The sequence below is a fragment of the Lemur catta genome, chromosome 7, assembly GCF_020740605.2.
Source record: "Lemur catta isolate mLemCat1 chromosome 7, mLemCat1.pri, whole genome shotgun sequence".
NCBI lineage: Eukaryota > Metazoa > Chordata > Mammalia > Primates > Lemuridae > Lemur > Lemur catta.
Genome location: NC_059134.1, coordinates 106,722,806 through 106,749,840, shown reverse-complemented (window position 1 = coordinate 106,749,840; position 27,035 = coordinate 106,722,806). Strand labels below are relative to the sequence as shown.

Below are 27,035 nucleotides of genomic sequence, written 5' to 3'. Positions count from 1 at the left end.
CTAACATACATTTAGAATGTTCCAGGTTGACCTCCACAAGAATGGCAATAGAATATACAACTTCAAAACCAGGGGAAGGAAAAGTAGAATGAGAAATAATAATCAACCCAACAAGAAGAGGAAAAAAATAAACATTAAAAATTTAGTACAAATGGAAAGCACAAAATACACTGTCAGAAATTATATTAAGTGTAAATTATTACATGATTTTTTAAAACCCAGTAATATAGTGTTCACAAGTAACAAACCTAGAACATACAGTTATAGGATTAAAAAGAAAAAGATTTAAAAACCTGACATCAAAGTCAGAAAAAAAATCACAAGGGAAGAAAACTATGGATCAAAATCCTTTATGAATACAAACTTTCTTACCAAAATGTCAGCAAACCTAATCCAGCATCACACATCATGACCAAGCGGGACTTATCCCAAAATGTGAGGTGGGTTTAACACCTGAAAATCAATGTCTCCACCATATCCACAGAACAAGGAATCAACCGCACGATCCTCTCAACAGACGCAGACAGGGCATCTGGGGACGTCCAACGTCCATTCACGATGAGAGATTTCCACACACTAAGAATAGAGGCAAATACCCTCGACGTGATAAAAGCACCTATGGAAAACCTACAGCTAATGTCATACTTCATGGCAAATGGCTGAATGCTTTTCCCGGCAAGATCTTGCTTTAGCCACTTTTAGTCAACATTTTACTGGAAGTTCAAGCCAGTGCCCTTAGGCAAAACACAGACATTAAAGGCATCTGATTGGAAGGGAAGAAGTAAAACTGTCTTGATTTGCACACGACATGACCCTATATGTAGAAAATCACAAGGAATCAATAGCAACAACAAAAACTACTAAGACTGCTAACCGCAAGGTCATGGTTTACAAGATTGATATAAAAAATTAATGGTGTTTCTATATACCAGTAATGAGCAGTTAAAAAATAAAATTAAGAAAATAATTCTATTAACAACAGGATGACAAATAAAATATTTAGGAATAAATTTAACAAAAGAGGTGTAAAATTCATACACTGAAAACTACAAAACATCACTGAAAGAAATTAAAGTAGATCAAATAAATGGAGGGCTATACCACGTTCATGGACTGTAAGGTATGATTTTGTTAAGATGTCAGTTTTCCCCAAATGGATCTATAGATGCAATATAATGCCTAACAAAATACCAGCAGGCTATTTATTTTTTTTTGACAAAAGTAAACAAGTTGAACCTAAAATTCATATGAAAATTCGGGGGGACTGAGAATGGACAAAAACAATTTGAAAAGAGACGAAAATTATTTAAGACTTACACTACTTCATTTCAAAACTTACTGTAAAGCTACAGGAATTAAGACAGTGTAGTGTGGGTTTATGGACAGGCATCCAGACCAACAGAACAGGGTTGAGAATCCAGAAAGAAACCCATACATCTGTGGTCAATCGATTTTTGACAAAGACGCCATAACTGAATGGAGGAGAAAGAGTCTTTTCAGCACGTGGGGCCGGGACAGCCACATCTCCAAAAGCAAAAACAAAATAAAAGAAAACAAACTCAGACTTTGCCTTACACCACATCCGAAAATTACCTCCTAATAAATATAGATCTAAACGTAAGAGCTAATTCTATACAACTTCTAGAAGAAAAAAAAATAGGAAAAAAGTGTTTATGACTTTGGATTAGGCAAAGAGGTCTCAGAACATCCAAAACATGAGCCATGCAAGAAAAGACAAATTGGACTTCATTAAAATTAAAACTTTTGTGATTTAAAAGACACGATTAAGAAAATGAAAAGACAGCCACAGACCGGGAGAAAATATTTGCAAGTCATAGATCTGATAAAGGCCTTGTATCCAGAACATGTAAAAAACTCTTGCAACTCAATAATAGAACAGACTACTTAATTAGAAAATGGGCCCGAGAGTTGAATAAACATTTCACCAAAGCAGACTATGAATGGCTAATAAGCACATGAAAAGTGGCTCGGCATCATTAGTCATTAGGGAAATGCAAATCAAAGCCACAATGAGATACCATTACATACTCGCTAAACGGGCGGAACTAAAAAAGGCCATGTATTTGCAAGGCTGTGGAACCTTTGTGCATTACTGATGGGAAAATGAAATGGTACAAATCCTTTGGAAACAGTTCAGAAGTTTCTTAGAAAGTTAAACAAATTTACCCTACGCCTTCTCGGTAATGCCAGATCAAGTAGATAAAAACGTTCCCAGGAGCAGGCAGAAGACCCGGAGCCTGCTCGGGTGACGTGAACCACGCCGTGCCCGGGAGGGTCAGGACAGACGCTGGTGTCCAGCACGGAAGGTACATTTACAAAAATTGACCACACATTTTGCCGTAAATCGTATGCCAAAACATTCCAAAAGATTGACATCATGCAGACGGATGCTCTCGCGTTACAGAGCAAGATTACTAGAAAGCTCTGCCACGATTATAGCAATGACAAAAGTCACGTTGCTAAATAACTCCTGAGATGAACAAGGGGGTCACGACAGAGCTGAGACGAACACAAAAGCGAATGGAGATTGAAAGTAAATGCCGTGTGCGGAGCACGGGGGATGCAGTTTGAGTGACATTTAGAGGAAAAACGTACAGGCCTGAATACCCACCTTAGACAGCTGGAAAGCCTGAAGGTTAATAATTACCCAGCGTAAGAAGTGAGAGAACGAGCAGTATACGAAGGCCAAATGAATGGGAGGAAGGAAATAAAGAAAAGAGTGAAACGGAACAAAACCCACAGTCGAGAGGATTAACGAAGCCAACTTTTGTTAAAAATTTTAATAGAACTGACGGATACCTGGGGGTGGGGGAGCGAAGGCACAAGCGCACAGCGTTGGGGACAAAGAGGGTCTAGATGCCGACGCGGCTGGCGTGGACATGATCACAAGTGCCAATGAACTCGAAACTAAGACGAAATGTATGAACTCCTAGAATTCACAGCCATCTATCAAAGCCCAGGCAAGAAGAAATAGAAACCCCGAGTTCCTCCTCACTGTGAATGGCATTGAATCCGTAATTAAGAATCTTCCCACAAAGAGAACACCAGGCCCCGGACCGCTTCACCCTTTAAGTTCCACCAAGCATCCGAGGAAAGAACAAAAGCCCCGAACTCGCACGGCCTTTCCCAGCTATGGGAAGAGGGACCGCTGCAAGCGCAGCCCGCAAAGCTCACGCCCCTCCGATGCCCCGACCCAACCGGCACAGACCAGCGGAGGAAATCATGTTATGCATGTATCTCACACGTAAATATTGACACAGAAATTCTGAACAAAAGATTAGCAAATGGATTTCAGCAGCGCTCGAGAAATAATATACGACGTGAAGGGTTGGCGGGCGGGGGAGAGGCTGGGGACCACATAGGTGGCTGGGAAAACAATCCGAGCGAGAGAGGGCCAAGGCCTGAGCTCAGCGGGGCTGGGCTGCAGAGCGAGGGCGCCGGCCTTGGGCCGCTCTGGGGGCGGAGCTGGGGCCTGCGTCCCGGAGGCACGTTTGCCCGGCTCCTGGGGCAGGAGGCGGTGGGGGGAGTGTCAGGTGGGGGCCTCTTCCCACTCGGCGCCCTCTGACTGGGGCCCAGAAACCTGGGACTCCCCCGTGTCCGGCTCTAAGCTGTGAACATTTCCGGCTGAACCAGAGAAGAAAGAAGCCCCCAGCCCACTGTGCTCCTATCAGCAAAAGCAGTGTGAGTGGAGCTTGCAAAACAAACAGGGCCCGACGTCAACACCGTGGCAGGTCCTGGGGGGACGGAGCTGAGGACCCACGCTCAGGAGGAAGGGCGGGACGGCCCTGCCATCGGCTCCCCCCAGGACAGGCCACGCTGCTGGCCCTGAGCCCTGCCCGGGACCCCGGAAGCCCTGGGGCTGCAGGAGTGCACAGGGCCGGCGTCCTCAGGACTCCCGCTGCAGGGACTGTCAGAATCGTCCACCCCCTGAGGCTGACCTTGCCGGCCCTGCCCCAACCCCAGCCCTCTGTCCCCGGCCTCTTTCCAAATGCAGAGTGATTATGAAACACCTTCTTGTTTTCTCTGTCCCCCCGCGCCTCCCCCACCTGTCTGTGGCCTCCTTGGGACCAGCCCTTCACCTAACTGGCTGTGTGCCCTCGGGTAACCACTTAACCTCTCTGGGCCTCAGTTTTCCCACCTGTAAAAGAGGACTTATTTGGGCAACTAAGAGTCCTTTCCAGAACAAAGAAGACAACGATACAAGACGACCGCGGGAGAGCATGTGCACACACATAGGAGTTCAGAGCCCCCCACATGACAGCGGAGGGCACGGGCAGGGAGCAGCCCCGTGCCGCGCCCGGGGTGCTGTCCGTGGGGCATGGGGCGGGCATGCCGTCTCTGCTCACCACACCCCAGAGTGAGGCAGAGCCTGAGTGGCCAGGGCAGGCAGGCAGGTGGGAAGGAGTCCCGGGGGGCGGGGGGCACCCCGCAGGGTGGGTGGGCGGCTCGTTTTGGAGCAAAGACACACGCTGCCAAGCAGAGTTTGCACAAGGCTGCACCGTGGGGCTTGGGCGAGAAGGGAGTCCATGGGCTCCCTCTCCCCGGGGTGGGCCCCTGGCCCGGACATAAAGGGAGGAGGGGCTCCCTGCTAGGGAAACTGAGGCAAGCCTGAAAAAGCTCCATGGCAACCCTGCAAGGGGACACTCCAGGCCTCCCTGACCCCTAGAATGACCCCCTCCCAGGAGTGGGGGCCAGGCAGCTGCGCGTCCCCAAGGCCTCTTCCCTGCTCCCCTCTGGGCCCCTCGTCCCTGTGGCTGGGCTGAGCTGAGAAAGCAGCTGGGGGCTGCAGCCTTGACTCCCTCCTGGCCCAGAGCCAGCGGGGGGTGCCGGGGAGGGGAAGGGGCCTCTGGGAGGGCCCGGGCTCTGGCTGGGCTGGCAGGCCGGCTGGCACTGGCGGTGTCGTGGGCCCGCCAGGCCTCCGCAGGCCAGTGGCTGCTGGACTTCCTGTCCCCTCTTCCCCAAGTCAGCAGGATTGCGCTTGGCTTGCTCGTGGTCCCGATGGCCGCGTTGATAACCGTGATAGGGGCCCAGGCTGTGCCGCCATGCCCTCTGGGCCCGGCGGCCTTTCCCAGGGTCTGTCCCCGAGGGGGCATCGGGCGGGGGAGGGGCTGGGCAGGCTGCCACCTGCCCGGCCGGGTCAGCACGTCTCTGTCAACCCTCAATGGGCAACCTGGTTCCAGCTCAGACCCCTTAGAGGGGCCGAGATTCAGTGTGGACCACGGTGCTGCTCACTAACTCGGGGACCCCAGGACAGGGACTCGGTGATGGGACGAGGATGGTGCAGGGCCAGTGCCGCTAAGTGAGGTGCGTGCAGAGCCTCCCGGCCCCGCGCAGCCCTGGCTCAGCGCCTGCTGGGGCCCTGCGACTCGGCCGCTTTGTTCTCAAACCTTCCCCCAGGGATCAGGGACTCCGGAAAACACTTGCGTTGCTGCTCAGATCTGACGGACGGGCAATAACTCTGCACCCCCAAGGCCAGTGCTGGCCCCACCGCAGCCCACCACACCGGCCTTGGTCACCCATGGGCGGTGTTCTCGTGCTCAGAACCCGGCAGGCCACGAGATGGCTGCTCCTCAAGCCCAGGAAAGGGGGTGCTGCCCTTCAGGGCCCCACGTCCCCCTGTCAGCCACCCACTGTGACCCCAAAGGGTACCAGGTTCCCAGTCTGGGCTTAAAGGGGGTGGCCCGTCTCGTGGAGGAGGAGGCAGAGCCACAGGAAAGGCCTGGAACTGCAGTGGTGGCAGGGTGGTGCTGGGGCCGGGGACTGTGGGGCAGGAGGCTCGTGCCCAGCCTGTGCCATCCACGAAAGGCCCCCAGGATCCTGCCTGTGACAGGCGTCGGGCCACAAAGGCTGCCTGGCCAGGGCTGCGTGAGGAGTGGAGGGGCCTGGTGCCACGCCCTGGCTCTAGCACGACTTCCTTTGATGTCATCTGGAAACTCCTAGCTCTGCCCTCAATACAGGGCGCCCGGCCTGCTGTGCCGGGTATGCCCGCGTGTGAGCAGCAGGGAAAGCCGAGCAGACACCCCCGTAGCCAGACGGCGGAGACTGGGGCTCCCAGGCCTCTGGGCCTGGCCGGGCTCGCGGGCAGACCTCCCCCAGGGCTCAGACCCTGCCCTGCCAGATAGGCACACCTTCACTGGGCCGTCTGCCGGGCACAGCCCTGCTCGGGCTTGTGCCGACCATGGATGGCCAGGCCCTCTGGGGGGCTCAGGGTGCGGGGGCCACACAGCCCCAGCGGGCCAGGCCCGAGCGAGTGTTCCAGTGGGCACCCGAACGCCGGCCCCTCGCCTGCTCCCAGCCACCGGTCTCGGGCCCCACGTCCACCCCAGGCCAGGGGCAGACTGTGCCAGGTGGGGAGAGGTGATGCTCCGGCCCTGGGCCCAGGATGGGGCGGGGCAGGATGGGGAGCCGGCTCGCCCGAGCGTGGGCCGGGCTGTGCCGCGGTGGACGTGTGCCAGAGCCAGGCGTTGCCGGGGAAACCGCACAGCAGACGCACTCCCTGCCCAACCGAAATTCCTCTATTTTTAGCCTCTCAGCTACTTTCAGATAAAGTCCATGCAGACAGCCGAGCTGTTTGGCAAGATAACAGCCCGCTTCAAACCACAGAGACTGCAAAGGGCAGCGGCGGGCTCAGCCATGGGCCTGAGAACCCCCTGCCCCTCGGCCCAGAGTGTCCTGTGGCTCCTGGGCCACCCCGGGTGCGGGGCACAGATCCTGGCAGGAGCAGGGCACCCTGGTGGCCCATCTGTGCGTGCCGAAGCCCTGGCGTCTGGATTCGCGGGGTCTTGGGCGGCCGGGACACAGAGGAGGAGCCACAGACCCTGCACCTCCCAGATGCCCAGTGGGGCCAGGCGGAGCCGTTACTGTGACCCAGGCAGGACCCTACCGCAGGGGTCATGCAGACGCGGGGGCTGAGGGGGCTGGCCGGGCAAAGCCGAGTCCTCCCCCAGCACGCCTGGGCTCAGGACAAGCAGAAGACACCTCTTCTCCCTGGAGCCCACCCTAGTCGGGCGCTGCGTCTCCCTGCACCCTCGCCCTGCCCATGCCAAGGCCCCAGACAGCTGGGCCCAGGGCAGGCTGGGACTGGAGGCCGGCACCCACCAGCCCTGCACTCAGGGCGTGGCCAGGAGCCTCCTGGAGCGAAAGCAGACTGTGCGAGGTTGCGGGAAACAGCGGGGTCACCGTGCAGGCCCCGGCGTGTGCCCCACCCTGAGGTCCTGCTCCCTGCTCGGGGGACAGGGCCAGAGCCCCTGGTGTGGGGAAGGGCCCTGGCTCCCCCAGTGCGCGGGCTGGGGGCTGAGGGAGCCATGAGAGGCGGGACCGCACTCCCCACCCGCCGGGTGATGGCGGCTCTTGGAAACGCCAGGGAGGGGCCAGTGGGCACTTCCCGCCGCTTGTCAGAGAACTAGACACCAGCTGGCCCCTTCCACGGGGACCGACGCCCAGCCGGGTGTGGGGTGGACCCACGTCCCATCTCGGAGCTGCCGTGCGCTGCCATGAGCGTGGGAAGGAGGGAGGAGGGAGGCCATGTGACGCTCGGGACAGAGCTGGGAGGGTGACATGCTGCTGCGACGCTGTGCCGTCCTCAAGGACGCTAACTGCCAGAGCGGCGGCGGCCGGACGCTCGAGCCTACCTTGTCTTCCACCCGGTTCAGGCGGGCGCCGATCGTGTTGCTGCCGCGGTCCTTGGTCTTTTCTGCAGGGCCAGAGCACCAACGTCAGGGGCGTGCAGCAGCGGGGGAGGGACAGGGCAGGTGGCCCTGGCTGGGCTGGTGGAGCCCGGGAGCAGGAGGCAGCCGAGGCGAAAGGCCTGACCTACAGGGGCATCTTTTAAAGGGCTCCCGTGGCGAGAACAGCAGGGGGCGGCGCAGTGGGCAGGGCACCGGCTGTGCCAGCCTGGACCTGGCTCCGTCCCTGCCCCACCCTTCACGCTCCGTGACCTCTGAGAACCTGTCCTGTGGCCACGGGCTCACCTTGCCCGGGGCTGCCTGGGCTGGGGTACCTGCCCAGGTGCAAACCCATGACATTCCTCCCCCAGGGCGGCACTGGCCCCGATCCAGGTGGCAGGGGTGGCAGGGGTGGGGGAGGTGCCTGCCTTGCTGTGAGCTGCCGCTCCGTCTGGACGGGGGCCGGGGCAACCCCAAGGAGCAGCCGTCCCACCACCCTGCCCCGGCGCGACTCCCAGCCCCTGTCCAGGGCCACAGCGAGCCGGCGCAGAGCCGGGGAACTGGCACCCTCACTGCTGTGTCCCCCACCTGAGCAGGGCGGCGCCCTGACGATGGCCCTTGAGTTCTGTGGGCAGCTCACCCCACCAAGCCCCACCCGCAGGCCCTTCCCTCGCCAAGACCCCCCTGAGAGGTTGCCCTGGAGTCACGTGTCCACACCCAACTGCCCAGCCCTGGAAGTTCCACATTTAAAGGGATCCAGGTGGGTTCTTAGGCGAACTGAAAAATCTTTGCAAAGCACCCCTGGAAGCCACTTTGCTTAGGGGTCTGCCTCGCCCCCCACCCTGGCTCTGGAGTCTGACTGTGGGGAGTGGCAGGCCGGGCGGGGGCTGGGGAGAAGGTGCTGTGTGGGCGGCGGAACCCACCTGACGCGGGGATGAACAGCGAGGGCTTCCCGATGGATTGGTCCAGCCTGGGGGGAGGAGACAGAGACCGGCTCACGCTGTGCCCTGGCACCGTGTGATGTCCGTGCTGTGCCCTGGCGCCGTGTGATGTCCAGCCATTGCGGGGCGGATGCGCTGATGCACCCAGCAAGACAGTGCACCCCCCCACCATTCTGGGGGCACCCACCACTGCCACCTGAGACCTGCCAGGTGCCCCCTGTGCCCATGCTCCCAAGGGGCCAGGCGGGCAGCTCAGAGAAGAGGGGTGGTAGGTGGGCTGCTCCTTACGCTTTCTCAGCAATGGGGGGGCACCCTGAGCCCCTGGCCTCCCCTTGGCCAGACAGACACAGCCTCCCAGCCACACCCCTGCAACACAGAGCCGGTTCCCGGCTAGCTGGTCTGAGCTTGAGCAGGCCCCCCGGATGGCACTGCTTCCATGGGAACCAGCTCTCCAGGATCCAAGCCAGAGCCCAGAACACGCTGGCTCCCGACTGGCAGGGTCCTCAGCTCCAGGCCCGGGGGCAGGGGCCTCTGCCAGGCACGTCTCCGCCTGCGGCTGGGCCTGGCCTCCTGCGTAGAGTGGTGGGAGGCGGGGGCTGGGCTGTGCAGCGACCCCAAGTCGGGAGGCGGCCGGGGCTGCTGCTCCAGCGGGGAGGGAGGCAGGTGTTTTCCTCCCTTGTGTCCCCAAAACTTCTCCAGCCTCTCCGGTCCGGGAGGCGCAGAAACAGCGGAGATGCCCACGGGGTTCTCCCTCCGTGGAGGGGAGGGGAGGGGCAGGAGGGCTCGGCCCTGCCCCCACGGAACTGAGGCTGGTTGTGCCCCCCCAGGTGCCCACGTGCCCCGTCGCTGGGGCCCGAGCCTGCCCACCTTCTCTGCAGCTCCTTGATGCGCACCATGAGGTTGAGGTGGCCCTGGGAGTACTGCTCGATGACGTCCCGCACGTCATAGGGCTTCCGCGCTTGCTGTGGGCCAGAAAGACACATGTCACTCCGCTCCCTGTGCCGTGGCATGGCTCTGAACACGTGGTGACGGGTCTGCCCTAGCGGGGCGGGTGAGATCTGGGAGCTCCCCTGCACAGCGTGGTGGGGCAGGCCGGGCAGGGTGTGTGTAGGTGACAGCAGGGCTTGTCCCCACTGGGTGACCCTGGGCCATTGGCTTGGCCTCTCTGGGCCTCAGCTTCCTGTCCAGTAATCAGCAGGGACCTGCCAGCTCCCCTTCCCAGGCCACTGGTCCCCAGTTCTCAAACAGCTTCAAGAGCTGGCCCCGCAGAGGGGCGGAAGAGCAGCACAGTGCCCAGGTGCCGGCCCAGCTCAGCTCTGCATGGCGCCCGCCGGGCCCCACGCTGACCCTTGGCAAGCTCGCCAGCAGCAGCCCCCACTGCTCTCAGGGCGGGCAGGTGGTCCGCCATGCACCCTTCCTGGCAGTCCCCAGTGCTGGGCAGGGGTGACCTCAGATGACAGCCCACCTCTGGGGTCCGCCTGACAGGGAGGGAGTGAGGATAAATGCGATAGAAGGTGGGAAAGGTCAGGGGTCCTTTCCGAGCCAGAACCAGAGCCGGCTGTGGCTGAGCCTCTTCTCAACACACGTTCCATGTGGCCCTGAGTCGTGGGGTCACTCCCTGTGGACTGAAGGGCTTTATGAGGCGTGGGGCACCTCTAGGTGTGCCTGGTGAGGTGTCGAGGTGACGGAGGCCTGACCCTTGGCGGGGCAAGTCCTTGTGCTGGTCCCCGGATGGCCTGGGCGGGTGCGGGTCGGGGTGCCCGGGGCCGCTGCAGACACCGGAGTGCGTGAACGTGCCCGTGTGAGCACTGAGGGGCGTCTGCGTGTGCGCGTGACGGCAGGGGCACGTCTGGACAGGGCCCTGGGCCTCCGCCTCGCTCCACCTGGGCACAGCCCAGGAAGCGTCGGCAGTGCCCACCGACACCCAGGGCCACAGCCCAGGGGCATCCCAGCTGCCGAGGCTTGTCCGAGAGCCGCCGGGGCCTGGCCAGGGCTCCGGGGGCCTCTGTCAAGTGGCCGCCTGGGGCCTGGCTGGAGAGACCGTCTCGGCTTTCTCTCCAGAACTCATTTCCCCGGCAGCGGCGGGAGCCCGCGATGAGCCGAGATAACGCCGGCCTGTCCAGACTGACCGACGGTGGACAGGGGAGTTCAAGGCAAACTTGGAGGGCTAAGAGGCTCTGGCTCCTCGGGCCAGACACAGGGGCGGCTGGCCAGGGACTTATCGGCCAGCTAAGCAGCCAGGGGGGCCACCCGCCACGTCTGCAGCCCCTGAGGCTGGGCAGGGGCGGGTGGGGGAAGGGGAGGCAGCCTGAGAGCTGGGCTGGTGGGTGTGGGTAGCCCCTGGAGCCCCACACAGCTCCTCACTGTCAACGGCTCCCCTCCCCTCGACTGTGGTCTCTGGAGGCCTCCTGCTCCCCAGGCCTCCAAGCTGCCCCTGTGACTCCAGCCAGCTGGGGAGGTCGGAGGGCGCCTAGACCCCATCCTCGTGCCAGAGCCTCTGTGCCCCACAAGGGCCCCGCTGCCACCAGGGCCTGGGGTGCAGGGAGCAGCAGAGAGCGGGGAGGTGGGTGCTGCCCAGTCTGCTTCCGGAAGCCTCGTGGGCCACTCAGACCCTGGCCTGTGTGCCGAGGCAGAAGAGGGGACCCCAGCCTGGGAGGGAGTGCAGGGCTCTCAGCCGGCTCCCCCCCAACGGCCAGTTTTCTTGCCTGCGCCTTAGGGACAGGGACGGCTGGGCCCTTGCCGACGATCTCTGGACCTGAGCTGGCAGCTGCCACATCACCCCTGGAGTTGGGCCTGCCCAGGAGCCACAAGGTCCGTATGCTCTGCTGGGTGCCACCAGACCCTGGAGGCCACCCCCAGGAAGCCCGGTGCCCACCCTGGAACAGTCCCACAAGTCCCCGTCGGGTTCTCGGCTCTGTCCCGCAGTGGCCCACCGTCTCAGGCCGGGGGCCACCCCCACCCTGGAAGACCCTCCACCACCTCTTCTCTCCCAGGGTGAGGTCAGTGGCTTTAGCTGTCAGGGCCACGCTGCCCTCCAGCAAGGCGATACCCAGGCCCTTCCCTTGGTCTCCTCTGCCCTTGGGGGCTGCTCTGTCCTGCCCTGTCCCTCGAGGGGTTCCTGCAGCCCTTTCCTTTCCCTGGGTGGGCGCTGGCTGGTGCCACCAGGAGGCCGGGGCCTCCTCTCCCAGTGCCCCTGCATCACTTCCTGTCCCAGCTGGCCCTCAGGTCTCCCCCAGAAAAGTCAGGCAGGTCTCCCAGTGCCAGCTGACAATGACATTTACTGTGACCCTTGTTTTGACAGTGAGAAGTCCCAGGCCCTGCTGGGGGCTGTGGCACAACTTGGTCTAGTTGAGACCCCCCCAGAGGGTGTAGGCAGAAGGGCAGGCAGCAGAACACCACCGTGGGACCGCTGAGTGTGCAAATTGTCCCTCAAGGTGGTGGCTGGTGCCCAGGACGAGGGGCCCACATGCTGCTCTCGTGTGGCCTGGCCCAGGGCTGCTCCCGGGGCTTGCGGCAGCTACAGGATCGAGGCACGCCCCTACGCAGTCCCGTGCCAGCCACTTGGGGAAGAGCTTGCCCAGGGCTGCCTGGGGCAGGGTCTGCATCCGGACCCCCCCATGGAGTCTAGAGGCTGTGGGGTGGCCGCTCCAGGGCCCAGGCGGGTGGGGACTCTGCTGAGGGGGCCTGGTGCCGGATGCAGGGGTGCTGCCGGGACCACCCTGGCAAGTTGTGCCAACCTTCCCTGCCGGGTGGTCTAGGCCTTCTGGAAGGAGAATGACTGTCTCCTACGCTGCTCCCGGGCACTCGTGTGAGGACTAAACCTCCCCCACTGCCACCTCGGCGCGAGGACTGCCCCCACAGCAGAAGGGGCCCTTGGACTCTGGAGGCCCCAAGGAGCTTCTGTGGGCCCCCTTGGAGGAATGCCGAAGGGACCCCTCCTCCCACAGACGGGCTGGCCCCTCTGTTCTTCCGGCTCCCACCGGGAGGCTGGGGACACCGAGCCAGCGCGGGAGAGGGCCCTGGGCTCTGGGGACCATACTTCCTGCCCAGGTGACTTGGGGCTGACTCCACCGTCTCTGAGTTGCTCCGACATCACCCACCCTCCCCTCACCGATGTTGTCTCCTAAGTAGGAAGGAGGAGGCCACACGTCCCCTAGGGCTTCCTTGAGGTCGTCCCTCAGGGGTCCTGCTGTCTGGGGAGAGGGGCTTCCCAGGGATGGATAAGGACGTCAACACAGGGTGCCTGCGGGGGGCTGGGTCGCAGACAGGCCCGCCTGGGCGGCTAGGGACGGAGGCTGTGACAGCCTCCGCTGGGGGCAGGGAGAGTCCGGGAGGGGCTCAGCACCAGACTGACCTGGAACTTCCTCTTGGCCACAAAGTACTGCATGCGTCGGATGACCCTGATGGCGGCCCGGTGGTGTTCCCGCAGCCTGCAGTGGAGAAGGGACACGAGGTGTGAGCAGCCGCCCGGTCGGCCGTCCCCACTGCTCTGTCCCAGGTTCAAGTACCCCTGCTGCATGTGGCCTAGACCCTTCCAGAAACAAGGAGAATGTTCAGCCCCATGGGATGGAGATCTTCGAGGCCAGGGGCAAGAGGCTTGAAAGGCGAAAGGTTTCCCCTCAGCTGTGAGGGGAAGAGGGACCCTGGCCTTGCCGGGTATTCAGGAGGGGACGGGGCAGGGGGCAAGGCCCTGGGCGCAGCTGCTCTGCCTCATGGCAAAGTCACGGTCACGTCTCTCTAGCCTGGGCCTTCAGGCCCCTCTTCGGCAACACGGGATGGGAGGGTGCAAGCAGATGATGCCTGAGGCCCACTAGCTGGAAGGTTCCACAGCCCCACAAACAGGCAGCACTTGGAAAACGTAGGGGCTGAGGACAAATTAATAAGGGACAGTTACTACTTGAGCCACTCCGTTAAGGGGGCTACATTGTTTTGCCTCTAAAGTTCCTTTTGGATAAAGAAATATCATTAAGGAAAAGAAACAAAAGAGATGATATATATGTGCTTAGAAAAGGACTCGAAGGAAATACAGCAACATGGAAACAGTAGGATTTTCCCTGCTGGCCGTGCAGCTGCTACCTGACCAAGCCCTCCCACGGAAACGCCCAGAACCACCGGCCAGACAGGCGACGGCGACAGCGACGCTGCCGGAGGCTGCTGCGAATGAGGAAGACCCGAAGGCTCGGACCCCAGACGCGGGAGACATGGGAGCCGGGCCCCCGCGCGAGGCTGCGCTTCCTCCCACGCAGTTTCGTCCACTCGCCACACAGGCGCTGGCGCTGAGCAGGGCAGGGGCTCGTGGGGCTGCTGAGCCCAGGGCCACAAAGACACCAGGACACAGGGGCCAGGATCCGGGTGAGCAGGGCACCACGGAGCAGTGAGCCCCCGTTCACACCAGTTCCCCTGGAAGCATCTGTGGATTCCTAAGCTGCACAGGTGGGTGAGATCTAGAGAAACTGAGCAAAAAGCAGCTGCTAAGAGGGTGAAAAGAGAACCTAGGGCTGGGTGTGGTGGTCACGCCTGTGACCCCAACACTCTGGGAGGCCGAGGCGGGAGGATGGCCTGAGCCCAGGAGTCTGAGGCTGCTGTGAGCTGTGATGACACCACTGTACTCCAGCCTGGGCGACAGAGCAAGACTCTGTCTCAAAAAAAAAAAAAAAAAAAAGCTGACCCAGGACTTAGCAGACTCATGTCACTGGGGACAGAAGCTATTGAGGGGGAGCCCCAGTCAATACCCCAGGCTCTCAGTTGAGACCCTGTCACTTAGCCTCACGTTGTCTCAATCCCTGACTGGACTGTGCTCTGCCCAGGTATGATCTGCTAGAAGAAAATAAAACGACCTGTAAGGAGACAGTATCATTGAGCCTCAACAATTTTTCATATGCAAAAGACTGAAAACCAAGGGGAAAAACAGATCGTAGAAACAGATCTAAAGGTGGGTACATTCAACTGCCTTCAACACAAATGCCTCCTCCCATTGAGAGAGGAGCTCTGCTACTACTTGAATTTGGGCCGAACTTACGTGACTTTAAGTGACTCGAAGAATGCTGGGAAACTTACACTGTGTATGACTCACGTGCTCTTGGAACGTGGCCGTGTGAACAGGCCTGAGCTTGCTGGCTGGAGAGGAATGTGGAGGAGAACGGAGGGACCTGACCAACCGCCAGCACCAACCACTAGGCATGTGAATGAGGCCGTCTTGGACCACGCAGCCCTGAGTGAGCTGCCAAGTGACGGTGGCTGCACGAGGTGTTGCAAAGCTGCAGGACAACCTCCTAGCTGAGCCAAGTCCAAATTTCTGACCCACAGAGTTACGAGCGAAGAAATTAATTATTTTAAGCCACTGAGCTGCAGTGTGGTTTGCTATATAGCAATAGATAACTGACAAAGAAATTAGGACTCAGAGGTAGGGTACCGTCATATCAGTATCCTAAAACATACGGCATGGATTTTGGGGCCAGGCATTGGGCAGAGGCTGGAAGAAGAGGCAGATCACAAGATGCGGGACTTCGGGCAGGATGCCGTCTGTAACTGGGGGAGAATCTTAGGTGACTTGGTGGGGTAAGTGAATTTTGCTCTGGTAGGTTAAAGATTGGTGTAAATTCATCGTAGTTGCTCCCACTGGGGGCTGGAGTCTGTCTCCACCACGGTGCAAATGGACCACGTGTTCTGCGCTTCAGCCTCCAGAGACCTTGCAGCCTCTGCTTTCACCGTCTTAGAATTCGGCTGCGTACAGTCCGAGCTGGCCTGCCGGAAAAGCCACCTGCAGGAAAGCCGAGGGGCCCTGGCTGGCAGCCTGACGGCTCCAGGTACAAGGCCGGCCGAGACTGCCGGCCACTGCCGAGGCGCCATGTGTGCCGCTGTGTGGTGGGCCCAGGTAGGACCACCCAGCTGGGCGGCCCACGCTGCCGACCCACAGACTCGTGAGCGAGTAGATGGCTGTGGCTGGCTCCGGGGTTCTTAGATGAGGGCTTAAAAATAACCACGCTAAACAGGGCCAAGAAAATAGATGAAAAGATGGGGAATATCACCAGAGAAATAAAAACTATATTAAAAAAATAAAACTCTAGAACAGGGCAATAACGAAAATTAAGAATGCAGCAGATGAACGGGACAGAGGCAACGTGGCAGAGAGGAATTCCTGTGGACTGGACGAGAACGGTCAGCTTGGAGCATGGAAAGAAAATAGAATGAAAAGAAGAGATGAAATAAAAGAAAAGGAAACATAAGAGGGTAGGCTGCACGCATCGCCAGTGGAGTAATATTCCAACTAAAGGATCAATATGGTCGGGCAGGATTAAGAGCAACTACACAAATCCACTTTAAAATATAATGATACAGAAAAACGTGTCTTGGTGTAGCGGAATGAAGGTAGGTGCAGGTAAATTAGTATCAGACAAGGTAGACTTTAAATATTACTAGAGATAAAGAATATTTCGTAATTATAAAAGTGTCAACTCGGCAGGAAGAGATCAATTCTAAATCTGTATGCAACTAAAAACATAACCAAAATATATAAAGCAAACTGGCAGAACTGAGAGGTAAACGAGAAAACCCACCGCCGTAGCGGGGGATTTGAATGCGTCTCGTCCGTGACCGATGGGAAACCAGCTGTCAGGGCATCCACAGAGAGGACCGCGGACAGCGCGATTTGCGCCGCGGCCCGGTGGGTGCAGACAGAGCACTGCCCCCCGCCCAGCTGCAGGCTGCGTGAGTTTCCAAGTACACACAGAACATGTACCAAAAGAGACCATATGCAGGGTTTTAAAAGCAAGTCCCAATGAATTTCAAAGAAATTACATCATGTTTAATATGTTCTCTGACCACAGGAAAATTAAACTAGGAATCAATACAAAAAGATAACTAGGGAATCCCCAAATGTTCTGGAAACTAAACAATCCAAATAACCTGAGGGTCAAAGGAAAAAAAATCCAATAAGAATGGAAAAATGGTTTACATTAAATAATAATGAAGACGTAACATATCAGAACTTACAGGTAAATAAGTGCATAGAGGGAAACCTATGGCTTTAAATGCGTGTCATAGAGCAGAGAAGAGGCTGGAATCCACCTCAAGATGTTAAAAAAAATAGCACATTAAGCCCAAAGAAAGTAGAAGGAAACAGGTAGTAAAGATAAGTACACAAGTCAATGAAATAAAAAATGAACGTTACGTTAAGGAAAATCTACAAAGCTAAAATGTTGTTCTCCGAGGAGACGAATAAAATCCGTCAACTTTTAGCAAGACTGATCGAATAGGGGAGGGGGACACAAGTCACCAACGTCAGGAATTAAAGCTGGGACGTCACTCTCGGTCTAGGGACAGTAACCCCGCTCGCAGGGCACTGCAAGCACAGTTTTGATAATTTCAAAACATCAAAACATTTCCAAAACATTTGATAATATCAAAACATAAACTTTGATAATTTAGATAAGATAAATTCCTTAAAAAAACACAACATATAAAAGCAGACATAAGAAGAAATAAAAAAATATAAATTGCCCAATATTAATTAAACAAATTAAACTTGGAATGTTAATGATCTTCCCACAAAGAAAACCATAAGTCTAGATGACTTCACCAGCAAATTCTTCCAAACATTTAAGGAAGAAAGAATACCAATTTTACATAAATCTTTGTAGAATGATTTTTATGAGGCGGCGTAACCTTGACGTCAAAAGGACATTTCAAGAAAGAAAAATCACAGGTTGTTTTCTCAGGCGAGCACAGATGCAAAGATCCTAAACACGACACCAGCAGACGCAATCCAGCGCTGAACGCGAAGACACATGGTCAAGTGTGGTTTAATCTAGTTGTGCAAGGTTAGTCTGACATGGGAGAATCAACCGACATAATTCACCGCATCGACAGAATAAGCAAAAACATATTCAACGCAAAAGATGCAGAAAAGTACTTGAAAAAATTCGAGGTCCATTTGTAATTAGAAACACAACTCTTAGGCAAACTAGGAATATTAGGAAACTCCATCATCTACAAAAGCTAAAACTGAAGCAAAAACAACTAAACCCTAAGCAAACAGAATTAATTGTGAAAAATTATACACTTTCTTCCCGAGATAGGGAGTGAGACAAAGGTGTCACCGTTTCTATTTAACATTGTCCAGAAAGTCCCAGCCAGCGTATTACGGTAAGAAAAAGGAGACAAAAGGCATAATGATTGGACAGGAAAAAATAAAACTGTCATTATTTGCAAATGACATATTCGTATATGTAAACAATTCCTAAGAATTTTCAAATCTTCAGATAAACTATTGGAATTAACGAATGAATTTAGCAAAAACACTGGTTTTAAGGACAATATGTAAAAACCAATTATATTTCTATATGCTAGTAACAAACAATTAGAAAATAAAAAGATATCAATTATAATAGCATCAAAACCCATAAACTTTACCGTAAGCCTAAGAATACATCTGTTTAAAGATGAGCAAGTCCTGTACACGGAAACGCACAAAACGTGAGTGAGAGGAACGAAAGGTGACCTAAATTCATCGAGGGATGTGATACGTTCACGTGTAAGAAGATATATGTTTATAAGACGTTAATTTTCCCCAAGTTGAGGGGGACTGCACTGTCCCCCGCCCAGCTGCAGGCTGCGTGAGTTTCCAAGTACACACAGAACACGTACCAAAAGAGACCATATGCAGGGTTTTAAAAGCAAGTCCCAATGAATTTCAAAGAAATTACATCATGTTTAATATGTTCTCTGACCACAGGAAAATTAAACTAGGAATCAATACAAAAAGATAACTAGGGAATCCCCAAATGTTCTGGAAACTAAACAATCCAAATAACCTGAGGGTCAAAGGAAAAAAAATCCAATAAGAATGGAAAAATGGTTTACATTAAATAATAATGAAGACGTAACATATCAGAACTTACAGGTAAATAAGTGCATAGAGGGAAACCTATGGCTTTAAATGCACGTCATAGAGCAGAGAAGAGGCTGGAATCCACGTCCAGTCCACAGACCCCAAGTTGAGGTCTAGATTCAATATGATTCCAGTCAATATCGGAGTGCTCTTTATTATTTATTTTGAAACTGACAAGCTGATTCTGAAATATTTATAAAAATGCAAAGCGCCCGGAGCAGCCAAGATGACTGTGAAGAACAACGACTGTGAAGAACAACGACGGAGCCGGGGGACTCGCAGCACCAGGGTTTAAAAGTCACGGCAAAGCCACGGCGGCGGACGCGGGTCGGCGCCAGCGGACGGGCAGATGAGCAGGTGCACAAGCGCACGCCGGTCACTTGGTTTATAACAAAGGTGGCTTCAGTTGAGTCGGGGGAAGAATGCTCTCGTCAATACATGGCACTGGAACAATTTGGATATGCACACGAAAATACGTAAACCGTGGCCCCTTCTACACACCGGTCACAGGACGACTTCGAGTGAGGTCGCCGGCCTGAGCAGAGGTGGAGGCAGCCGAGCCTGTAGAAGGAAACAGGACGGCACCTTCGGGCCTCTGACAGGCCAAGACCCGTCAGCGGCACGCAAGCAGCACACAGTTAAGAGAAAGGCGTTGGACAAATTGGAGACCCCAAGGTTTCCTGACGGCCTCATGAAGCCCTCCATCCCAGGCCCGACTCGCAGGAGTGGCTGTCACCCTGGCATGTCCCACCTCTTTCGGTGGTCTGGGGCAGGTGGAGAGTGGGCTGCACAGGCACCTGACTGAGAAGGGCGCCCGTGGCCACGACCTTGGCCCTGGGGTGCTGGTGGCCATGACCACCAAGGCCGGGACGTGTCCCCGTCGTGAGAACACTCAGGCCATCTCAGGTCTATTTTGCTCAAAGGGCCCCGCCCAGCGACTGCTCCGGAAGCCTCTGGAAGCTGCTGCTGCTGTACCTTCTGCCAACTCCCCAGAACCAAGCGGAGCCTTAGCAACCAAGGCCGGGCCTGGTCCCCAGCTCTGCCCAGGCCACAGTGCGGGCTGGACACAGACAACTCCGTGGCCTCAGAGGGAAGGGCCCGGCTTGCTCTTGCAAGGGGGTGTTCTTTTCTCTCGGGCTGGGGTGGCCTGGGAAGGCGGCCAAGTGGCCCCTCCTGTAGCTCTGACACAGGCGCAGGCCGATGATGGGTAGGGACAGGACGCAGCCTGGGGCTCACTGAGCCCTCAAGGAACTGACCCTGGACCCTGGCTGCAGGGAGGGGCTGAGGTCCCAGGGCTGGTGCCCTCCTGCCCCAGCTTCCTCGTCTGCTGGAGGGAAGGCGGACCGGCACGCCAGCCCTGCTCCCCCCACTTGGCTCGGGAGGTCACGGGGGCCAGGGTGTCGTGGCGAAGGAGGGAGCAGCCACCACGTGGCCTCTGGGGCTTGGCCGGGGGTGCTGCCACTGAGAAACGCCCCCTTCCTCCGTCTGCTCGTCTGCTCCTGCACCCGCCAAACTCTGTCTCATCTGTCCATTCACTGACTCACCCACTCAGCCACTCAGCCGCGGGTCCCTTCGTTAGTGCACTGCCTGAATTCCCCATTAATTCGTCCACTCCCTGCTCCCCTGCGCACCCCGTCCACGGACGTTAAGTGCAGGCTGGGTGCACGGCCCGGGCTCGGTGGTCTTGGGGGCTGAGCCCCCTGAAGGCCCCCTTGTTTCTGGATGGGTCAAATTCGAAGCTGGGAGCGGCAGTGCCACCCAGGGCAAGCTGGGCTGGGCTGGGGGCTGCTGGGCCACCCGAGGGGCAGCTGCTGCGTTCAGCACACATGTCACCGTGGGGCCATCGAGGGGGCACTGTGGGAAAGAAAAGGCCGGAAGTTTCCCGGAGCAGGCTCCCTGTCAGGCCGGGGGCCCGCCCGCTGGGGCCACCCTGCCACTTGCAGCTGAGCTGCCTCTGTCCAGGCAGAGCCCAGGGTCTGGGGGCGGGGCTTGCTTGTGGGTGGCAGGAGGTGACTCCAAGGGGTCCTGGGACGGGGGGCCCAGCACAGCCCAGGCTGGGGTTGTGCGGGGGAGACGTCCAGTGTGGAGGAGAGGCCCGGCCTCGCCAGTGCTCAGCCCCCCCGGAAGCCACCCTCCCAGTGATAAGTGGAACCTCCCCCTCAGCCTCCAGCTGCGGAGTGAAACCAGACGGAAGCCCCTTGCACCGCCGCCCCGCCCCCACCCGACCGGGGAGCTCTTAATCCTGGTGGAGCATCTTCCTTTAACTCCAGAGCAAGGGGAAACTTGCCAGCCCTGCCTGGAGTTGAGATATAAAGAAAGGAGGGAAACACGAGCTCCCTCCCTTCTTCTGGTATGCTGGGGTACAGCCTCACCCACTGCTGCAGCCCCCACCGCCCTGCCACCATGTGCCCTAGGAGACACAGCACTGTCCCAGGCCAAGCACCAAGGGGCCTCCCAGCCTTTATGTCCGGGAGTCGGCCTTCCTGTGCGGGCCTGGGGGGTCGTCTCCGGGGAGGCTCCCGCCGGCTGTCAAGGGCCCAAGCTCGGGGTGAGCTTGGTGGGGGTCCTCCACGTCACCACCCGGCACTGGGGGAGGAACATCCCTTGGGTGGGTCCCTGCACGGGCCCTCTCTGCCCACCCAGGGCTGCTGGGTGTGGGTGTCAGATGCAGGAGGCAGATGCCGGGGGCCAGCAGGCCGGTGAACCCCGGGTAGCATGAAGAGGGAAACCGAGGTCACCACATGCCACTCTCCCCAGTGGCCACCTCACGGACATGGGGCCTTGCAGGCCTTCCAGACTTTTCCTTTCACACAACCATCTATACACACAAACACGTCACTTCCCCACATCAACCAAGGTGCTGTTTTGCTCCTTTTTATTTTTAGCTTTTTATTTTGAAATAATTGTAGATTCCTAGGTAGTTGCAAAAAAAAAAAAAACCCATGTATGTACTGAGAGGTCCTGTGTATTCTTCACCCGGGTTCCCAATGTCACATTTTACAGGGCTAGAGAACAAGACCGACACCAGGAGACAGACGCCAGTACACAACCCTAAAGTCTGAATTTTGAGAATGTCGTCTGCGTGGAATCACGCAGTGACCCAGTGAGGCTTTTGTCCCCAGCGTAACTACCGCGAGATCCGGCCGCGTTGTCACGTGTGGACAGTTTGCTCCTTTTCACGGCGGAGATGCGCTCCCAGGGAGGGATGCGCAGCCGTCTGTGATCCACTCACCTGCTGAAGGATGCCTGGACTGTGCTCAGGCTCTGGCTTCTTACGAATAGAGCTTCTAGACACTCCCATCCATGGGCTTTGCGTGAGCACAGTCTTCCTTTCTGTGGGATGAGTTACCCGGGCGTGCAGCTGTGGGTGACGGGGGGGCGTGGGAGTTGCAAGCTAACTTTTATAAGAAACTACCAAGCTATTTTCCAGAGTTCCTGTAAGCATTTTATGTTTGCAGCAGCAGTGCCTGGGTAGACCCATTCCTCCGCGCCCTCGTCCACATGTGGTGTGGTCGCCATTGTTTATTTCAGCCATTCTGCCAGGTGCACAATGACAGTGCCCGGTGGCTTTGACCGGCCTGTCCCCAGAGGCTCACAGTGCCGACGCCGTCTCCTGTGCGTGCCTACCCATGCATCCTCTTCAGTGACACATCGCCTCGTGTCTTCACCCATTTTCTAGCTTGATTTGATGGTTTTTTTTTATTGCTGGGTTTTGAGAGTTCTTTCTATTCTAGATGTTAATTCTTTGTCGCATCCGTGGCTCACACGTATTTTCTCCCAGTCTGTAGCTTGTGATTTCACCTTCTTCGTAAGGTCTTTTGCAGAACAAAAGTTTTAAATTTTTTTTTTCTTTTTTAGAATTTTAATTTATTGATTTCCTTTAATATTTTTCTTTTTTTAATGTTATAGAAGTTTTTAATTTTGATACGGTCTATTTTACTGATTTCCTCGGTGAATCGTGTGTCAGCATCAATCGCGAGGACTCCTTCCATGTCCTGGATCCCAGATATTTTCTTCTCCACATTTTTCTAAAGTGTTCATAGTTTTATTTTTCACATTCAGGTCCAAGACGTGTGTTGAGCTAATTTTTATAAAAAGCGGGAGACTTGGATCAAGAGTCTCTGTGTTGCCCGTGGACGACTGGTTGCTGGAGCATGTTGGAGGGCAGCCTTCTCCGCGGAGCGGCCCGCGTCTCTGTCCTAAAGGTCAGGCAGGCGTGTTCGTGGGGTCTTTCTGGGTTCCCTGTTCTGCTCTGTTGATCCATGTGTTTATCCCTCCACCAGCATCATGCTGTTTTGATTCCTTCCTATTCAGGCCTTAAAATTAGTACGGTGATCGCCCTCCCGGATTCTTTTCTTCCAAGATTGTTTTAGCTGCCCTAGAGCTCGTGCCTTTCCATATACATTTTAGAACAAGTTTATCCTTCCTCATTAAAAACCTTGCTGGGATTTGTGTCAGGAACTGTGTCAAATTTACAGATAATTCTGGGGAGAATGGAATTTTTTACCATTTTGAGTTTTCTAATGTGGGAACGTGTGTCTGGATTTAGGTCGTCTTTGATTTCTTTCATCAGCGTATCGTGATCTTTAGCATCTAGGTCTGTACATGTTTTATTAAATTCATACTGAAGGATTTTAATTTCTTTGGAGAAACTGTGAATGGTGTCGTGTCTCTCATCTTGGCCTTCACACATTCACTGTCGGTGTGTAGAAACGCCCGCGGTTTGCCTGTGCTGGCCTCACACTCTGTGATCTTACTGAAGTCCTGCGTTCCAGAAGTTCTTATTGTAGATTCCTTGGGATTTTCCACACAGACAATTATGTCATCTGCAAACGGGGACCATTTCACAGCTTCCTGTCTAATCTGCATGGCTCATTTCTTTTGCCTGCCTTATTGCAGTGGCTTGAACGTCTAGCACCACGTGCGACAGAAGTGGTGAGAGCGGACAGCCTCGCCCTTTGCCGGGGAAAAGCGCCCCACCCCTCACCACCAAGGGTGATGCTAGCTGCGGGTTTTCTCTTTTTAGATGCTCTTTATCAAGTTGAGGAAGGTCCCTGGTAGATCACATTAGCTGAGTTTTCAGTGTTGAACTAGCCCTAACTATCTGGAATAAATCTCTCCTGGTTATGGTGTGTAATTTTCTTATACAATCTTATATAATTATTTTTTTTTAAAAAATGTAGAAAGACTCCAGAAACTCACTGTTCAAAATAAAAGCCAGAGCCACCAGCCCCCACCACAACTGTCCCCCAGTCTCCCCCGCCCTGGGTAACCATCCACCCGAATCCTGAGTTCCTCACTCCCTTGCTTTCTTTTTGTATAATTTCATTAAATCTGTGTGTATCCCTGACAAGTCATATATTTTTTACTTTAGTAATTTAAACTTAGTAAAAATACACCGGGCTATTCCTTGGTGTTACATGGCCAAGACCCAAGCACATGGCTGTCTGTAAGTCCGGCCCAGTCGCTTTGGCTGATAGGAAATTCTCCTCTGTGTGGGCTCCCACGTGTACTCTCCCCCTCCTGCTGCGGGCGTGTGGCTGGCTGCCAGGCCTGGGGTCCGTGACCCGAGCTGCAGCACATTCCTGTCCGCCCCCAGTTGTTCACGTCCCAGCGTTTCCCTGGGGTGTTTACCCTGACGTGCGCCTGCCGGGTCACCGTGTATGCGGATTCACAGCCTCGGGGGGGGGGAGGCCACACTCTCAGAGTGGCGGCCCCCCAGCAGTGCGGGGGAGACCCAGGGCCCACGTCCCTGTCCACACTCCTGGGGACCAGACTTTGTGGCTTCTGCCTGTGGAACAAAGTCAGTGGTCTGTGTCAGTGGTGCCTGCATGCGCTGAGCAGCCACACGCGCTGCCCGGCCACACGCGCTGCCCGGCCACACGCACTGCCCCGCTGGGAAAGGCTGAGCAAGGCTTGGACCTATTTTTCTGTCTGCTTATTTATGTTTTTATTGATTAGTTATTCTGGTTATTAATAGTTTATTTTATTGATTTTTAAACAAATAGATTCTGTATTAGTTATACATATACTAGTTCCTTGTCAATGTGGTGTATTGTGAACATCCACTTCCATGGTAGCAAAATAACGGCTCCCTCGAAGCTGTCCTAACCCCTAGAACCTGTGACTACGGAAAATACTTGAGAGGCAACCTGGCGGCTTTGCAGATGGAGGAAGGGCCACGAGCCAAGACATGTGGGCGCCGCTAGGAGCTGGAAAGGGAGGAAACGGGCTTTTCCCTGCAGCCTCCAGCAGGACCAGCCCCGATGCACCCGCCGGACCCGTCAGACCCGTGTCACACTCGGACCCACGGAGGTGAAAGGTAACAAACGTGTGCCGCGCTTGTGGCTGCTTGTACCGGCGGCAACAGGAAACGGCTGTGATTCTCGGTTCTCGGGTTCTCGACTTTTCACTTTCTCTAAGGCGTGTTTTGAGCACCTTGAACAGGGATTCTTATTTTATATAATCAAATTGATCGATATTTTTCTTTCGTAGTCAATGCTTTTGTGTTCTGTATAAAAAATATTTCCCTGTGCCAAGATATAAAAGATATTAACAAGCCTATATCATCGAGTGAGAGTTTTAAGGTTTGTATTTGACACTTAATTTCTAGATCCATCTGGAGGCAATTTTTGCACATGCTGTGAAAGGGGGTCCTAATATTCCCTTTTTCCTTATGGACGGTCACCTGGTCCAGTGAACCACGGAGCCACCTGGGTCGCACGCCGGGGCCCCGCACCTGTGCGAGTCTTTCAGGGCCCTCTGCTTTTGTCCATTGGGCTAATTATCTATCCCTGAACCTGCACTGCTACCTTTAATTGCCGTAGGCTCCTCCCGGGTCCTACCGTCTGGAAGGGAAGGTCCCTCCTTCATTTTCTTGAGAAGGTCTTGGTTATTCTTGGTTCTGTATCATCCACAGAAATTTTAGAAGCATCACCTTAAGTTCCATGAGAAAACCTGTTGGAGGCGGCTGTGGCCAGAGGTGAGAGGCTGAGGTGGTGGCAAACCGCTGTGCCGTGGCGCGTGAGCGCACACACGGAGTGGCCGTGCCCTGCACGGGGCCCTTCTGCCCCATGCGAGGACACACAGAAGGAGCTGTCTGTGAAGCGGACAGAACCCTCACCACACATCGTCGGATCTGCCAGCGTCTTGACCTTGTACTTCTCGGCCCCCAGAACGACGCATCTCTATTTATAAATCACCCGGTTACAGCACTGAGTGGACCGAGACACAGGACACTGTGTCGGATGCCCAGGACCACCCGGCACAGATGGGAAAACCAGCCGCTCAGCTCAACTCAGTTCAGTTAGTTCCCGTCAGCTCTGCTTAACTCACTCGGTTCACATCACGTCAACTGAGCTAAAACTAGCTCAGCTAGCACAACCCCGTTCAATCCAGTACGGTTCCACTGAGGCCAACACAACCCAACGCGTGTAGCTGCAGCCCCAGCTCCTGCTATGGGATCTCGTGGTGGGAATGGGAGGAGCAAGCCAGTCCCGTCTTGGGCAGACTCTCGGGACTTCTGGTGAGGAGAGTGTAGCACAAGGCACCCCAGAGAGGTGCCGAGGTGGCAGTGGTGTCTGCGAAAAGTATTGCTTTGCAGAAAAGCGTCTTTGAAGAAACCTCTTGCCACGCCGGTGGGCACCTGCTATGGCCAGCATGGGGCTCCACACTCTGGGCACGCCGGTGGGCATCTGCTATGGGCCAGCATGGGGCCCCACACTCTGCGCACGCCGGTGGGCACCTGCTATGGCCAGCATGGGGCCCCACACTCTGGGCACGCCGGTGGGCACCTGCTATGGCCAGCATGGGGCCCCACACTCTGGGGGTGGGAGAGGGCAGAGTCGAACAGGCCTCACCCTCCGGGTGCCCTTGGCCCGTCCAGAGCAGCCCTAAGACCACCGGAAACCGCCCAAGTGAGTGACATCCCATGCCACCAGTCTTGCCCCTGGGGACCCTAAGAAGGGAACAGGTTCAGGGAGGGAGCAGCCGGCACGGGAAGGCTTCCAGAGGGAGTGCCACCACCCAGGCAGGGGCCTGGCCACCAGTGGGCTCAGCCTGGCCCAGAACAGGCCACGGGGGTGGAAAAGACAAAATGCAGAGACCCCAGGATAGTTAGGGGTGGCCCAGGTTCCAGAAAGCACCACCCACATCAGTAACCCTGACGAGGCTGGGGAGAGTGTGGCAGCCCACCTGCCCTGCATGACAGCAGCTTGCCAGGGAGGGGCTGGCCTGGCCGTGCACCTGGACTGTGGCTCTCAGTGGCCCCTGGTGCCCCCTGCGCCAATGAGACTCAAGTGCCCGCATCAGGGGAAAGGGCTTCTTGGGGGTGGGACGTGGGACTCCTGCCCAGTCCTCCCCCCTCTGCCTGCGGGGATCCTCCCCCACACGCTGGCGGCCACTTCCCTGCGAGCGCCCGGACCGTCTCCGCGAGGGGACCGCGAAGGTGAGGGCTCGGGGGAGCTGGTGGGAGAGCCCGAGCCGGTGCCCCGCGCGCCTTGCTGGTTTGGGCAACTTGCC

The 27,035-nt window shown here is 56.1% G+C and overlaps 1 protein-coding gene across 1 annotated transcript in view; it reads right to left on the bottom strand.

The window, feature by feature from the left end:
* KCNQ1 (potassium voltage-gated channel subfamily Q member 1) overlaps positions 1-27,035 on the bottom strand; it is a 292,046-nt gene that overhangs the window by 58,637 nt on the left and 206,374 nt on the right. Inside the window, exons 11-14 of the mRNA XM_045558459.1 lie at positions 12,981-13,056; positions 9,494-9,588; positions 8,609-8,655; positions 7,653-7,714 (exon numbers count right to left, since the gene is read on the bottom strand). Of these exons, the coding sequence (XP_045414415.1) occupies positions 7,653-7,714; positions 8,609-8,655; positions 9,494-9,588; positions 12,981-13,056 (280 nt within the window). The remainder of the gene's footprint in view (positions 1-7,652; positions 7,715-8,608; positions 8,656-9,493; positions 9,589-12,980; positions 13,057-27,035) is intronic.